The 17,201-nt window shown below is 47.8% G+C and overlaps 1 protein-coding gene across 1 annotated transcript; it reads right to left on the bottom strand.

Moving 5' to 3' along the window:
• Positions 1–7,080: 7,080 nt before the first annotated feature.
• On the bottom strand, positions 7,081–14,557 carry PHPT1 (phosphohistidine phosphatase 1). Its single transcript, XM_088459146.1, has 3 exons — positions 14,333–14,557; positions 9,924–10,045; positions 7,081–7,866 (listed from the first exon to the last, which is right to left on the bottom strand). The coding sequence occupies exons 1-3, from the start codon at positions 14,478–14,480 to the stop codon at positions 7,774–7,776; spliced, it is 363 nt and encodes a 120-aa protein (XP_088315272.1). The 5' UTR covers positions 14,481–14,557; the 3' UTR covers positions 7,081–7,773.
• Positions 14,558–17,201: the final 2,644 nt, after the last annotated feature.

Raw genomic sequence — 17,201 nt, 5'->3', positions numbered from 1 at the left:
GGAACGGAGCATCGAGGAGGAGACTCCGAAAATCTTAGTACCAGTGATGTCTGGGACGACCTGGAGCCCCCAGAAGGAAAGCCCCTCCGTCTCGAATTAAACTTCCGAAGACCTCGAGGAAGAAGGGAGACCGGAGGACACAGGTACACAAAGTGGAAGGACCACTTCACTGACAAAGAGTCACTGAAGGTAGCTTCAGTACTCCTAGAGCTGGACTGTAACACCGGTAATGTGTGATCGAGTCAGAAGGCCATGGGGATCAATCCCCTCAGGGAGGCCCCCTCTGCTCACCAGGAGTTGAAACCTCTCTTGGAGAAGAGACTAGTGCCCGGGATGCACGCCGTGACGGCTGAGGAAGCCCGCTTCCCAATGGAGAGCTCCGGGAATAAACACCGCAGAGTTGGCCAGGAGAAGACCCTTGGACTATGTCAGAATGGGTGACATTCCTAACATTGCCACCCAACTACCAGTGTTGCCTAGATGGAAGCCACTGTTGTGACACTGTCGGACTGAACCTATTCAGGTTAACCGTGACAAATGGGTTAGGCCAGAGTGAAAGTCCAAGACAGCTTAAAGTATCAACAAGGTAAGTGGCAGGGCAGAAGCGACAGACGTCCAACTGCCCCGAAATGAATGCGGACCAGACACTGTCTTTAGCAAAGAACACCCTGGACGAGATGGCGATAGCCACCCGGACAGAGACCAACTCGCCTCCGTAGAAAGTATCATCGTTCGAACAGTGATCCGATGGAAAAAACTCGATCCATCTGGAGGGGAGTCAATTATGGCAAGGCCTGGAATGGAACTGAGCACATTCCACCCTACCAAAAGGTAGACACTCTGGTAGACCGCGCATCACAAAGAGTAATGACATATGTCGACTGCGTAGATATCCGCACCCTCGAAGTTGAAGAGTGGAGATCTTGTCTTACGCCAGAAAAATTCTCAGATTCTGAGAATCCAGCAGTGCTCCCAGATGAAGAAAACCCTGTGAGGGATGCAGGGAGGACTTTTCTGTGACGAGAAGAAGCCCCGGTTATCCTGACCTGGCGGTAAAGTACCTTGGTGATCCTGCTAAAAGTAGGAGACCGTCCAGAGAAAGGAGCATTCGGATACACTGAACAGGTGAACTGTCAGAAAATCCATAAAGCTGGTAAACCCCGGTGGAGTTGAGGACAGCCCCAAAAGGCAGAGCCCGAAACTTACAAGTGTTGCTGTGGCACAGCAAACCTGAACCCATGCTGATGAGAGGGCTCTGTATGTACCCGTAGGTACGTATCCTGAATACTCGGATATACCATAAAATCCCCAGGTTCCAAACATCGGATGATGGAGCATGGACGATTCCACCTGAGTCAAGGCACCGTTGGAATCTGATTCAGGGATTTGAGACAGAGTATAGGCAAAGGAGGACCAGTCGGTCACCGCCCCAAAAAGAAAGTAGAACAACCAGTCCCTCACTGAGATAGTGAGGTTGGCCGAAATAGCTCTGCTTACCACAAAGACTGTATAGCTTTCTGGGATTGTAAGGCCCTGATCAGTTCTGAAGAAGGGCCCGTGTACCAATGCCTGTGAGGAGGCTGCATGAGCAATGAGAGGCCGTTGAGAATCAGTACCTCACTCTGGAAATTCCCCAGATGTAGACCTGTCCCGTCAGGCTGAGGGTATATCCTCAGGTGTAGAAACAGGGTCGTCCGGAAGTCCAGGACTGCTCGGTACTGGATATGGTGGCCCCCGTGGAGGCCGACAGCCTAGGAAAAAACAGGCCTTTAGGCTGACCCTGAGGACAAAAAGACTTAACAGAGTTAGTCCGAATGTAGTGGGAGTAGCTAAAGACGGTATCTCCCCATTAGTGATACTGCCAATGATGCAACGATCTTGTCAAGGTCGGGACCAAACAAGAACTTCCCCCTGGAAGGAGTGTGCACCTCTGCTTTCCCATAACGCAGCCATAGGGTACTGCGGCGGATACAGATGCCGCCGAAACCCTGAAAGTTAGAAGACCGGCATCCCATGAGGTAATCCCACATATGACCACTGCATATTTTGTGAGCGGCAAAAAGATATTTGAACCTCAGACGTGTTGGAGGGGAAAAACGTCACAAAAGCATCACCATGCGATGGCCATGGTAGGACGGGCAACAGGCCCTGAAAACGAGTACATTGATTTCAGGCAAAGTTACCACCTACGGATCCGTAAAATCCGTCCAGGCCGGGATGGGAGGCGTATTAATGCCTGTAACCCGATGATTAACATACAAATCCATCCCAGAAGGGGATTTCCATTACTTGTGAGGACCCTCAGGGAATGGGAAACAGGAGGCCTTTGTGACTCCTCGTATCTGGGGACAGCCAGACTCCCGCTATGAGATCCACCCGCTGGGCAGAAAACGGGAGATGTATGATACAGGTGCAGGATCGACATTCTCTATATCCAGAATGAGCCTGGCTACCAGCCCCAAAGCAGGGATAATAATACTTGAGATCGGCTCCCCCCCATGTGAGAGGGAAAGAGCCGAATATACCATCCAGTTCACGGCAGAGCCACTGGTCAGTAACCACAGGGCGTATATCACGCCAATTAGTATTTCGTATAAAACGACATCCACCAGGGTGGCCGTTGTGGTAATCCCTGCAAGGGGAATGACAGACCGATGTGGTATCGGAGGTAATTCATGTACTGTGAAAAACCCCGGCAGGGAGCGATAGTCTGTGACACAGGGGTAAATTGCAAGAAATTGCGAGATACCCCGAGTTCAAAAGGGCAGTATGGTGAAGTAACTCCAAGCGAGTGACGACAATGGGGCCCGCCCGGCGATCCTCAAAGGAGAGGATCCTGAGAAACAACGCCCTTTAAGGGGGTCGTGCAAGGGGCCCGGCACCAGATGGTGCCGCATACGTAAACCTTTCTGAGTTAAAATCCTCCGCACTAATTCCTGCAGGCTATGACTTGCAGGATAGCAATAATGGGTGCAGTATCGTGTGCAATCTCCTGGTCAGATATATCTGACTATCTTGACGGAAATATTAAGCAGCGCCATACCGGTCCTGACTGACGCTAAGATTAGCTGCAGGAACCCATTATCAGCGTACGCAACTCACAGTTCCATCTAAAATATGGCAACGTGCAGCACGCAACAGTATGTGACAAACCTCACAGATATTAACAAATATATATATGTGAGGTCTCAGAACCACCCCAGGTACACCTGTATTAGGGCAGATAAAGAAAAGGGATAGATATACACTGACAGGTGAGAGAAAAAGCAGACAGTCAGCACTAGCATAAGTCACATACAATGCAGAAAAATATATATACATACATAAGCATGACATATAATATACTGCACAATGTCGCTACATTCAACTGCCCAGATTCAGTGTCTGGGAAGGCTATAGCGCTGTGTACACTCACCCAAAATGGCCAGGTACGCAGGGGGACTGGGCTCACTGACATCCTAAGAGTTCTGCAGCACCACAGAGAGAAAATGGCCGCTGGAGACCTCAGAAGAAGCGTGGCCCGCGGAGGAAGCAGCTCAGCGACGCCAGACTGTATTATTGAAAGGCGCGCTGAGCTGAGGGGAGGAGCCGCTAGACAGGGAAGGCTTCCTCCCCTGGCTAGCAATTAACCCCCCGGGATGCCGGCTCCCGCTGCCGCTATAATCCCTGGTGGGCTGTGGACACGCGGGGTATGCCTCCATGGAGGGGGAGCCCGCCGCCACCGCTAGCGCCTCCGGTCTGTCCCCAGAGACCGGAGGCATAAGGCTGCATGTACACGCGGGTCACCGCAAGCGGTGACCACGCGACTTACCTGTCCCCGTCGATCCGGCAGCAGCCCAGGGATTCCTCCAGAGCCCGGCTAGTACAGACTCTGGGGTCCCGCTGCGATCCCCAGATCTGTACTGGCGTCGCAGCGCCGGCGGGGTGTAGGAGCGGCAGCTCAGACGTCCATTGGACAGTCTGATGCTGCCGCTCTGAAGAGTAGTAAAAAAATAATAAAACAAAACTCTTTTAAGCTTAGAGGCTGCTAAGCAGCCCCCCTGCAGTAACGGTGACCCGACTCCGGCCGGGCACCAACTTAAACTGAGGTGCCTCTGGCTGGGGGGCGGGGTTATAGGGAGAGTGGACCCAAGTGCATCCTGGGAGCTAAAAGCTTTAACTGCGTGGTGCCCGGATTTGGTTCCCAACCTATACCCCAAGATCAACCCTGTGGACCCCCTATGGACCCTGAAGTAGAAAGGGGTAGTACGGTAAGCCTATGTATAAAGGGGTAGTACGGTAAGCCTATGTATAAAGGGGTAGTACGGTAAGCCTATGTATAAAGGGGTAGTATGGTAAGCCTATGTATAAAGGGGTAGTATGGTAAGCCTATGTATAAAGGGGTAGTACGGTAAGCCTATGTATCAGTGCCAGGTGCGATTATAATCTCTCTCCATTTCATTCATTCATTGTCTACTGGTTCTATAGTGGTGGAAATTGAGGAAACACCCGTTGGCAGAAAGAAAACATCTAGTAGCCATTAAAATATTCTATTTTGATGGGAACGGTGAAGACATTTTTTTGGAAAATAGAAAAAAAAAAAAAAAGAGACATCCGATTCTGTAACGGCGCAGAAAATGGTGTTAGATGCTGCCTTATAGCGCCTGTACCGGGCCGTGATCTGCTGAATGACCAGTGACCGGCGCAGCCAACATTTCCTGCCCATGTTATAGTGAGCTGCCTGAATGTCTGTCAGTGCTTCCAGTTACCAATTATCCCTAAAAATACTGTGTGATGTCTCACACCACTGGCCAAAGCCCCCCAGAAGGGGATATATTGTTATAAATCCTGTAAAAACAAGGTTGTTTTAAATTAGGCCATTTTTTGGGGAAGATCTTTTTTTTTTTTTTAACCCCTGCCCTACCTGTTAATCGCTTACATGACGTTCTCTACAAAAGGAGACAGGATGATTGGTGCCTTAGAATCTTCTATTGTTCCGCACAGTTCACAGAACGGGGAAGAAATGAGTCAGCTCACGACTTACCCAGAGACTATTTGTGGTAACGCAATGGAGACACTGACACATACTGCAAGCGAAATACCAGCACCCGGGGATGGCCACATATATATCACACACAATTATGCATGGATAATGCAGAGTCACCCATGATGACACCTAGGCGGCCATGACAAACATTTATGTAAGCTCCGCAGAGATCATCCCGGAGCGCGCCGTCAGAGAAAGTCACTCGGAAAATACCGCGGGTGTAAGGATCACTGAGCCCAGAGCCTGCATTACTGGAGTGATGATCAGGAACCCATCAGTTGATCTCCATCAGCATTTCTCCGGCTGTATAACAAGTAGCCGGGTGCAGCGTGACCTGCAGGTGCTGTAAATTGCAACACAGCTGGTGCTCTGCGAGTCAGCCGTTCCCAGGCCACTGTGCGGATCAGACCTGACCTTAGCACCAAACGGAACAGCCTGCACTTAGCTCACAGCTATTAAGTCATAAAACCATGTTCCAGGAATGTATGATGCTGCTGTGCCACCCTCACCCCTAACCCACCCCTTCTAAAACAATTATAACTGCTACAGTTATGGTAGAGCAGGTTAGAATAGGCTCCTTCCGACGTGGTGCAAGGATATGTACTAAGGTAGATATATGGAGGAAATACCTTTCTCAAGGCTGCGCATTGCTGCCTGCAATGTCCCTACAGTCTAGTTACATACATTCCACACTGCAGCAGAGAGACGCTTTTCTGCATCCTAGCGGAACATATGCACCTTTGAGCAACTACGGGAAGGTTAGCGGTGCGCGGTGCTCAGTGGCGTCTGCACTTGCGGCTAAATCGGTATAACTGGGTGAAGGGTTCTATGAGTGTATGCACAGTTCTATTGCACTAAAGGCAGGACTGGTGTAAATACGCTTATAGTGCAGACGAGGCCGGGTCCGAATGCAGACGAGGGTCTGACGTTCTATCTGAGAACGCAATGCGAAGGACTCGAATCAGCACCATATATGTAACTGCTTACAGTACGTTACCTGCTTTTATACAATGCTTCGGGTATAAGCCATAGTCTCCTTATAGCCCCTTGATCACAACTCTGCCAAAATTAATTATTATCAAGATCCTCACATCTATGTTGCGTACAGGACAAACGGATGTGCTGCATTAGCATAGGATAATATATATATATTTATTTTTCAAAATACACAGACATATGTTGATCCCTGGCATCCTTTCATGAGGACGGACCAAATCTTTACCTCCGGATTCAGGCTCAGTGGGGCAGATGGAGACCTCCTGCCAGGCTGGCAGATGCCATCACACTGGCATATCAAAGAGCTTTGCTGAAATAAAGACTGGTCAGCAAGGTTACCTGTTCTTACATAGCGTTTTATCATATTCTTTAGATTTAAACTACGAGTGATCAGCTCTATAATGGATCTGAGCAGTCATCGGCAGGTATGACTGCGCGCTGCAGCGCCCACGGACCCCTCAGGTGAGGGGCTATTTGTGTGACCACAGCCACCAATAATACTGAAATTTTATAACTACAGGCATCCAAACGGGAGGCTTACATAGCCATATGTTACTAATTATGGCAGCGCTGTTGTAGATGAGGATAATTGAGGGATTAATCCACCTAAGTGAACTTTGGTCATTATGAAATAGTGAACGGTATTGGCATTCCTGGCAATTACATCACCCACCTAGCAGAGTGCATCTACCATTAGTTGTAAAGAAAACAACAATTGGCCTGACTGAGATGTACGCTATCGAATCACTTGCATGAACATCGGCCATGGTGGACGTGAAATCCGCGCTTCTGGGGCCGGTGACGCTGCGTGGAAAGATCAGCACATATCCTGATCAGGCGCCGTTCGGCAACCATCGGAACTGTACATAAATCATTGGATTTGCATACAACTCTAAATCACGACCTACAGTATGTCCTTTAGGCACAGGTGCAGATAGATTTACCCTACAAATCCATGACCCTCCCCACCTGTCACATAATAGCCCCCCCCTACCCGAATGTTGTGCAAATAGCTGAAGTACCCCGCGTTGCCCGGGTTTAAATCTTCAAGTTATTCAGTTAGGCACCCCAGACCACCTGCCACCCCCTCTGTGACATTTTCATCCAAATCCATCCAGTAGAACGCCCAGAATAGGCTCCCGGGTCAAAGTTCTGCCCAGCGTACACCAACGGGAGGTCCGACCGGAACCCTAATAACCCCTAAACCTGGGCGGGATCCAACTGGACCACCTCACGTTGGTTTCACCCCAATCAGTGCAGGTGTGCCGAATGCATAACCGGACAGGTAAACAAACAAACAGACCAATTAATTTTATATAGAAGATTTCCAGCATAGGCAAATTATTTCACTTACATATGATTTCAGCAGACAGACGTCGGATGTGGAATTTTGTGCTGCAAATAACACTAAACACTGCATCTGATGGTGGTGTAAAGGTTTAATGTGCACCTTTCGCCTGCACACGACAGAGGAAACCAATGTATTGTCCCTGGTTCCTAGTTAATGCATAGTCTGCATGTGTCTATAGTAGGGAAAAAAAATAAAAAATAGCTGCCTGCGATATGTATAGACGATCCGTTCAGTATAATACAATTATCCAATCTTCCCATGAACTGCTGAAAACTCTGCTCAGCACAGAACTCTGCCCCTTGTGGTCAGAAGCAGACACATAGCTCAGAGGTTTCAACATACAATACTGGACGCCTAACACAGACGTTTGGCGCAGGGCTCTCCACAGTCAGCGACTTATCTAGTATCCTTCGTCCGACCAAGTCACTTCGTAGTCAGGGTATTTGGCTTTTATAAGCTCCATAGACGCAGCGTGTCTGGCCCGACCAAAGCCCTGCAAAGGCACAAGATAAAACTATTATCAGCAAAAGATTATTAAGCTCTGTTCACTAGTTCTGAGAACAAGAATAGATGTGAATACTGTATTATTTAGTATTATAAATAGTGTTCATTCTAGCACCCTGCACCTGTCACAACCCGTGCAGTTTCTCTTCCCTGCCTGGGTTGTTGCTCTCTGCTCTGGTGCTTCTAGCACACTCTGGGCCTGATTCAGACCCGCTCGCAAGCGGGTCGATGGTGGCCCAGTGCACACGCACGAGCCCCGGAGCGAGCGCTTTTTCACTACAAAATTGGCGCCCCATTTTGTAGGCGTGGCCGGGGGGGGGGCTTCACAAACGGAGGCGTTCCCAAGCGAACGCCTGCCGTTTGTGGGCGGCCCCACTGACATCACCAGTGATGTCAGTGAGAGAGCTTCCGGCTCTATTAGAGCCAGAAGCTCCCTGGGGCTTGCGGCCACGAGACCCTACCACAAGGGTCTCGTCGCAAGCCCGATGGTCGCGATGGTCTTGACCATCGCGACCATCATCATGGCCACTCGCTATAGCTGTGGGTGGTCACCCACAGCTATGCGAGCGGCCAGGAGGCCGCTCCTAAAAAAAACAGCGCCCGCCCTGATTCAGAGTGAGCGCCTCTGAATCAGGCCCTCTGGTCTGTATCTCAGCAGTTTGTTGCTTCAGCTGAGTGTGCTAGAAGCACCAGAGCGAAGAGCGACACCCCAGGCAGGAAAGAGGAACTGCACAGGCAGGGTGCTAGAATGAATACTAAAGCTGGGTACATATTAGATGATTTTTGGCTCGATCCAACGAATCGGGGCGACATATTATCAAAATAGTATAGAGCAGGGGCTCCCAACCACGGTCCTCAAGGCACACTAAAGCTGGCCACACATCTAAAGATTATCTGTCCAACCAGCCAACTAGTTGATTGGTTGGAATGAAAATCTGGTAAGGAATACAATCAGCAATTTGCTCCCAAACACTGGAAAATGGACCAAAACTGTTGTTTGAACAAATAGTTTAGATCAAACATTTAACAAACTTGTTTGAATTACCATTTTCAACTGTTTTCTGGCATTTAGGAGCAAATTGCTGATCATTAATTACTCCCATACATTACCAGATTTTCATTCCAACCAATCACCAAGTTGGCTGGTTGGATGTAAGTTGGTCTAGTGTGTGGCCAGCTTAACAGTCCAGGTTTTAAGAGTAACCATACTTGAGCACAGGTGACTTAATTAGTACCTCAGTTATTTTGATTTAACCATCTGTGCTGTAGTATGGATATCACTAAAACCAGGACTGTTGGTGTGCCTTGAGGAGCGAGGTTGGGAATCACTCGTCTAGAGTGTACCCACTATGTCGGCCATCGGGCGCTTCTGTCAGCCGCATGCAGCTCAATCTGATAATGCGACTGCTGAAGACACCATGCAGCGGGATGCGGCTGGGGCCGAAATATTGTGCGGTCAGGCACCGGATCGTTTAATGTGCATCTTCCCATCAGCAGGGGGGAGGGGGTTCGCCTGTTGCATTGCTGGGTACACATATTGTTTAATGTGTACCCAGTTTTAGAATCAATAATGCTACTGTGATGACAATACTGGCGAATGCCACACACATACGGTGCCTACAGCGGATTCAGCCACAAGAGAAACAATGTGTACACACAACGAACACGAGGTCTGCAGTATATTGTTACACTGGTTCTCTAAATGAAGCAAAGTAAATATCCAGCATCTGATTATCATAACGTATAATGGAGGTGTCACCTAAACCACAAGAGGGCAACCCGTTGCGCAGGACCTCCGATGGGGTCCCAGAATCTGTCCTTGGGGTCAGTTATGCAATACAGACGATTGAGAGCTCCTCTTTTAAATAAACGTCCCTAAAGAAAGGAGCTGGTGCGATAGCTTGTACAGCGCTACAAACGGCTATGCAATAGATGCAGTCATACTGTATACTGTAGTACATGGGTAAGCCTGGTTGGGAAGGGAGATTCTGGGCACCTGTAACACCATCCCTGTACATGCCTATGAACATGGCAGGAACATATTACCAGAGAGTAGCCGTAAATGTGGATTTTCTTGCTGGAGTGGCTGATGCGTCCTCCCCCCAGGCACTCGCAGTCATAGACCCCGTCCTTCTCAATCTCTGCGGCCACCTTGTCATAGATATCGGCTGCAACGGAACACAGAAGTCAGTTGTGCGGTTTATTTTTTTAGTTTTTATATGAGGACCTCTTTAAATTTGCCTTCCTCATTGCTAGCAGTTCTTCCATGATGTAAATGTGTTCTTATGCAAATGAGAGTGAGGAGACAGATTCAGCAGTTATTCTAGCAGTAAATTAGGTAACATAGTCCAGCAATAGTAGTTTTGTGGCGTGGAAGGAAAAGACAGCTATATACAGCCCTCCCTGTTGTTACAACACAGTTACGGAACTTTCTCGGACCATCCCACACTACGAATGCTGCAACCAATCAGAGAGACCTATACGAGACCTATATTGGGCCACAGCTCAGTCTGGCTACAGGTTGCCAGGATTTAATAACTTTGATGGGAAAAAAATTTAATCTACAGAAAACTATAACCTCCATAAGATAGACAGCCTGGATGGACAGGTAGGTTACTTTCTGCCACTAAGGAGTACTCTCATTAAATAAAGCAGCATGCCGCACCAGACCCTCATTTATTACGTTCACCTCCAGAACCGAAAGTACTTTTATTAGGAATACCCTCACTGGATATTATACTAAAGGTGGCCATACACGGTGCGATGCACCGTGTAGGGCGATTGTAGATCCATCAGCAGACGGATCGTGCCATCACTGCCGCCAATCGTGCAGTCCCCGCAGACTGCACGATATGCCGGCTCCCCCCTCAACCATTTGAATGGGATTGTACATCACATCCCAGGTCAGATGGTTTTGCAGGAAGACCTGGGGGGGGGGATGCGATGTACGACCCCGCGGGAGAACGCAGCACGATATCAGGTACGATATTGTGCCCATACACGGCACGATATAGCACCTATATCGTGCCGATCCGTCGCATCGGCACGTATATCGTGCCGTGTATGGGGGCCTTAAGCTCTGAGAGTAACCTAACTGGTTCTTATACTCAGCATTAGGAGTACCATCACTGGGTATTACACTCAGTACCCTCAATGTATACAATGCAAGAGCACTCATGGTATATACTGTCCCAGCACTGGGAGCACACTCCCTCCCAGCACTGGGAGGGAGCTCCGTCGTGCGCATGCGCCAGACGCGACGAGCGAAGGAAAGTCCTTCGCTCGTTGTGTCCAATCAAAGGGGGCGTGCTGTCAATGTTGATTGACAGCACGCCCCCTTTGGTAGGCGTGCCGGGGGCGTGCCTCCCTGACGGGGGCGTTCCCACGGGAACGCCTCCCGTCAGAAGCCGGCCCACTGACATCACTAGTGATGTCAGTGGGAGTGATTTTGGCTCTGATAGAGCCAAAATCACTCCGGAGCTTGCGGTTGAAAACCTCAACCGCAGGCTCCGGCTCGCAATTTCGATGGTCGCGATGGTCTCGACCATCGCGGCCATCAAAATGCACGCTCGTATAGCCTGTGGGTGGTGACCCACAGCTATACGAGCGTCCAGAAGGACGCTCCAGTTTCATGGAGGCCGGCCCTCATTCAGAGCGTGCGCTCTGCTCAGAGCGTACGGCTCTGAATGAGGGCCTTAATCCCAAAAATAAAATTTCCAGTGCATTTCAGCATTGCCACAAAAAGACCAGCTGACACGTCAGTGATTCTCTCGTTAACACAGGTGAGAGTGTTGTCGAGGACAAGGCTGGAGATCACTCTGTCATGCTGATTGAGTTAGAATAACGAAGCTTTATAAGGAGGGAGGAGCTTGAAATCATTGTTCTTCCTCTGTTAACCATGGTTACCTGCAAGGAAACACGTGCAGTCATCATTGCTTTGCACAAAAAGGGCTTCACAGGCAAGGATATTGCAGCTAGTAAGATTGCGCCTATATCAACCATTTATCGGATCATCAAGAACTTCAAGGAGAGAGGTTCAATAGTTCTGAAGAAGGCTTTAGGGAGCCCAAGAACATCCAGCAAGCGTCTCCTAAAGTTGATTCAGCTGCGGGATCGGGGCACCACCAGTGCAGAGCTTGCTCAGGAATGGCAGCAGGCAGGTGTGAGTGCATCTTCACGCACAGTGAGGCAAAGACTTTTGGAGGATGGCCTGGTGTCAAGAAGGGCAGCAAAGAAGCCACTTCTCTCCAGGAAAACATAGGGACAGACTGATATTCTGCAAAAAGTACAGGGATGGACTGCTGAGGAATGGGGTAGAGTTATTTTCTCTGATGAATCCTCTTTCAGGTTGTTTGGGGCATCTGGAAAAATGCTTGTCCGGAGAAGGAAAGGTGAGCGCTACCATCAGTCCTGTGTCATGCCAACAGTAAAGCATCCTGAGACCATTCATGTGTGTTGTTGCTTCTCAGCCAAGGGAGTGGGCTCACTCACAATTTTGCCTACGAACACAGTCATGAAAAAAGAATGGTAACAAAACATCCTCCAAGAGCAACTTCTCCCAACCATCCAAGAACAGTTTGGTGATGAACAATGCCTTCTCCAGCATGATGGAGCACCTTGCCATAAGGCAAAAGTGATAACTAAGTGGTTCGGGGAACAAAGCATCAAAATTTTGGGTCCATGGCCAGGAAACTCCCCAGACCTTAATCCCATTGAGAACTTGTGGTCAATCCTCAAGGGGCGGGTGTACAAATAAACAACACACAAATTCTGACAATCCCCAAGCATTGATTAGGCAAGACTGGGCGGCCATCAGTCAGTATGTGGCCCAGAAGGTGAGTGACAGCATGCCAGGGCGAATAGCAGAGGTCTTGAAAAAGAAGGGTCAACACTGCAAATATTCACTCTCTGCATAAACTTAATGTAATTGTGAATAAAAGCCTTTGACACTTATGAAATGCTTGTAATGTTACTTCAGTATACCATAGTAACATCTGACAGTATACCATAGTAACATCTGTCAGTATACCATAGTAACATCTGTCAGTATACCATAGTAACATCTGACACTTATGTAATGCTGTAATGTTACCTCAGTATACCATAGTAACATCTGTCAGTATACCATAGTAACATCTGTCAGTATACCATAGTAACATCTGACACTTATGTAATGCTACCTCAGTATACCACAGTAACATCTGACTGTATACCATAGTAACATCTGACTGTATACCATAGTAACACCTGACAGTATACCATAGTAACATCTGACACTTATGTAATGCTACCTCAGTATACCACAGTAACATCTGACTGTATACCATAGTAACATCTGACTGTATACCATAGTAACACCTGACAGTATACCATAGTAACACCTGACAGTATACCATAGTAACATCTGACACTTATGTAATGCTACCTCAGTATACCACAGTAACATCTGACAGTATACCATAGTAACATCTGACTGTATACCATAGTAACATCTGACTGTATACCATAGTAACATCTGACTGTATACCATAGTAACATCTGACTGTATACCACAGTAACATCTGACAGTACACCATAGTAACATCTGACAGTATACCATAGTAACACCTGACAGTATACCACAGTAACATCTGACAGTATACCATAGTAACACCTGACAGTATACCATAGTAACATCTGACAGTACACCACAGTAACATCTGACAGTACACCATAGTAACATCTGACTGTATACCATAGTAACATCTGACAGTATACCATAGTAACACCTGACTGTATACCATAGTAACATCTGACAGTACACCATAGTAACATCTGACTGTACACCATAGTAACATCTGACTGTATACCATAGTAACATCTGACTGTATACCATAGTAACATCTGACAGTACACCATAGTAACATCTGACAGTACACCATAGTAACATCTGACAGTATACCATAGTAACATCTGACTGTATACCATAGTAACACCTGACAGTATACCATAGTAACACCTGACTGTATACCATAGTAACACCTGACAGTATACTATAGTAACATCTGACAAAAAGGTCTAAACACACTGAAGCAGCAAACTTTGTGATAACCAATACTTGTGTCATTCTCATAACTTTTGGCCATGGCTGTACACTGCCACAGCACTGGGAGCAACCTCCTGTTATATACTGTCATTATATATGTATACTGCCGCTGTGCTAGGATGATCCTGCAAGTAAATATTGCTGCAGCACTGCCACTACCCTCCTGGCATATACTAGCCCAGCACTGTGGGTACCCCCTGGTATATAATAGCCCAGCACTGGGAGTACCCTCCTGGTATAATATACTGCCCCAGCACTGGGAGTACTCTCATTGCACATGACGTAGTCTCCTCTGTCGCTGTCAGTCACACTGTAATACTGTATGCGGGTACAATGGATGACATAGTAAGCATGGTGGCTGTCCCCTCACCGTGGTACTCAGCCCAGCCGTAACCCCTCACAATGTCCTTGTACTCCTCCGAGCCCTGCTTTATGTGGACCCGGATGAGCACGTACTTAAACACGCCGCTCGGGTCTATAGCCACCCCGGGAATCCGCTCCAGCCCCTTCTCCGCCATCCTGCCGTATCACTGACTGACAGCACAGGCAGCCAATCCGCAGCCACCCCACCCAATCCCGATGCCTGGCCAATAAGAACACACAATTGCACACTAATAAAATAACGTCCATCGTTACGTCACTTCCGTCTACGTAGAGGCGCAGCCATAGTACACCCGGGCATTCCCTTAACATGATGTCATATATATATGTATGTGTATATATATATATATATATATATATATATATATATATATATATATACTATGTGATCTGTGTACAAATGTATTATCATATGTGTCACCTGATTGTAGCTTCTGTGACAATTAGGTGTCCCATCAGTTCATGTACTGGGCCTTAGAGCATAGTAAAGCATTCTGGGACTTGTAGTTCACCCAAAGCTGGAGAGCCACAGGTTTAGACTTTGTCTAATATATATAATTATATATGTATGTCTGTTCTTCCCTACCAATAAGTGTCCTTAGTGGAATTTGGCTGGGAATTCCACACTGTACCATGTAACCCGATAATAAGAAACAATGATGTCCTCTGGCTGTCCTCTGAGTCCCAGTTTTATTGGCTTTGTCCTCGATTTTAAATATTTGTCCCTGTAATATCATGTTTGTGCCACCAAAATGCTGCATGTCAGGGCTGCAACGAGGGGTGAGCGACCGGTGCTAGGGCGCAAGGCTGGAGGAGTGGGATGGTCGCGGGCCTTTTGGTACCCCACTACCCTGCTGGGTGCCAGCAAATGCTCCTCATTGCAAGGAAAGCTGCAGCCCACGTCCTCAGGACCTTCCTGCTCCCACGCTGCTCCCCCAGCTCTTGCTGGGTGATGCCAGGGCACGGGTGCTGGGCCATGGCGCGCTGCCATCCTGCTACTGCTGCATAGAATTCTCATGCTGTGCTTGTTATGGGCCTCATTCAGTGGGTGCATGCAGTGACGTTGTTGCACATAGTGGGGCAATGTTTTAAGTCTGTACATGCATCTGAGTTACATAGCGCATGCCTCCCGATCATTACTGCACGGAGGCGCAGCACATATTAGGGCGCAAGAGGTGGATTTCCTTGCAGGCACCAATGTGAAACAGCGACGCACACATTGTTCCAATCTGACAAAAATAATAGTAGGGATATATACTGTATATGGGTATGATAGTTCTATATAATCCATGTATAAGTCCCTCTAACAGTTCCACTGACGTTGTTCATAATGCTAGCTGTCATTCTCAGCATCTACTCATATTGGGGCTGATGAGGAGTCGGTCGCTAATCAGTTTGGTGGACGTACAGTAAATGGCGAGTTTTTCCTCTGCGCATACTGCGAAGCCGTGCGTACACCTGTATGGGGTATGCTGTGTGATATGTAACTCTATCAAATCTATACTTGCGGGTTAAGGGATATAACTGGGTGGTAACAGGGCGTTTGCAGCGGGGGGAGGGTGTCAAGGGCGTGTGGCTACGATTGAACTCTACGAGGAATTGTGCGTATGGCTGCCCTGCGTTCAGCTACTTCTCAGTTACTTTTGCTGAATGTAATTCTTACCATCCTTTCTTACTCTATATCAGGGGTAGGCAGCATTTTCCGGGTGCCAGCTGTTCAACATTACAAGCCAAAAAAAAATCCAGAGTGCCACCACCATTATAGCGGGTTGGGTATATTTTGCTGACATTTATCATGTCGGCAGACAGTGTGTCGACATGATAGTCATGCAGGGACAGGGCTGGCGCTAATATACACTGATAGTCATGTCGACATTGGCCGTGTCAACGCAGATGATGTGTTGACGATAAGAATGTCAACAAAACATTCACGGTGGTCCAGCGGTGGCTTACTCTGTTCCACGTGGTGAGTAATGCTAACCCCTCCAAATCAATGTATTATCTACACCAGAGGTTCCCAAAAGCGGTCCTCAAGGCTCCCTAGAGCTGGGTACATACCTAAAGATTTTCTGTACAACCATCCATCTAGTTGATTGGTTGGACTGAAAATCTGGTAACGTATGGGATTAACTGATGATCAGCAATTTGCTCCTAAATGCCAGAAAACAGATGAAAATGGTCCCAGCTGCGATTGCGTCAGCGTCCCCATCTGAATCCGGCACACTGTCAGGTAAGTCGGTTCGGTGGGCGTATTGTGCATTTGTTTTGCACAGCGCATGCAAGTGTGGAACTGTACTATAACTAGTAGTCTTCATGGTGGCGACATTCAGCGAGGGTGTGACGGCGCAATTCGGAGGTATGCGTGTGCGTAAATACGCCTGTCTGCAGGGACAGGGCTGGCGCTAATATGCACTGATAGTGATGACAGTTCTAAAACCAATCAGGGACGACTTGCATTCAACCAATCAGGGACAACTTGCATTCAACCAATCAGGGACGACTTGCATTCAACCAATCAGGGACGACTTGTCCGCTAACTATGTGTAATCTGTAATGGTTAGAAATGATACAATGAGAGTCCACACACAGGCTTGTACATTCAAGTTTATATTTTATTATTATTATCTATTAAAACTTTTATCTCCAGTTTGTTCAGAATCTCTTTTTCTGTCCAAGGGTTTTTCTACAACAAAATATAAAGAAATACAAGTGCTTGTCTTGAACGCTCACTTTAATAAATTATAAAGATAGACAGCTCTGCATGCGGTACATGACTGACCTGAGAAGAGCAGCCCCACTTCTGTGTCCGAGCCCCCTCCCCCCCCCTACACACACATCCCTGGCCATTGATTACACAA

Source organism: Taudactylus pleione, unplaced genomic scaffold (assembly GCF_031769625.1).
Source record: "Taudactylus pleione unplaced genomic scaffold, aTauple2 ptg000897l, whole genome shotgun sequence".
In the NCBI taxonomy this organism is placed as follows: Eukaryota; Metazoa; Chordata; class Amphibia; order Anura; family Myobatrachidae; genus Taudactylus; species Taudactylus pleione.
The sequence above is the reverse complement of the archived record's forward strand: the minus strand, read 5'-3'. Positions and strand labels throughout refer to the sequence as shown.

Excerpts from the sequence above, each read along its gene's own strand:
- PHPT1 (XM_088459146.1), bottom strand. The coding sequence starts at position 14,480 with ATGGCGGAGAAGGGGCTGGAGCGGATTCCCGGGGTGGCTATAGACCCG. Across the intron at positions 10,046-14,332 it reads CGGCTGGGCTGAGTACCACG|CCGATATCTATGACAAGGTG; the intron begins GTGAGGGGACAG and ends GTTCCGTTGCAG. Across the intron at positions 7,867-9,923 it reads ACATTTACGGCTACTCTCTG|GGCTTTGGTCGGGCCAGACA; the intron begins GTAATATGTTCC and ends GTGCCTTTGCAG.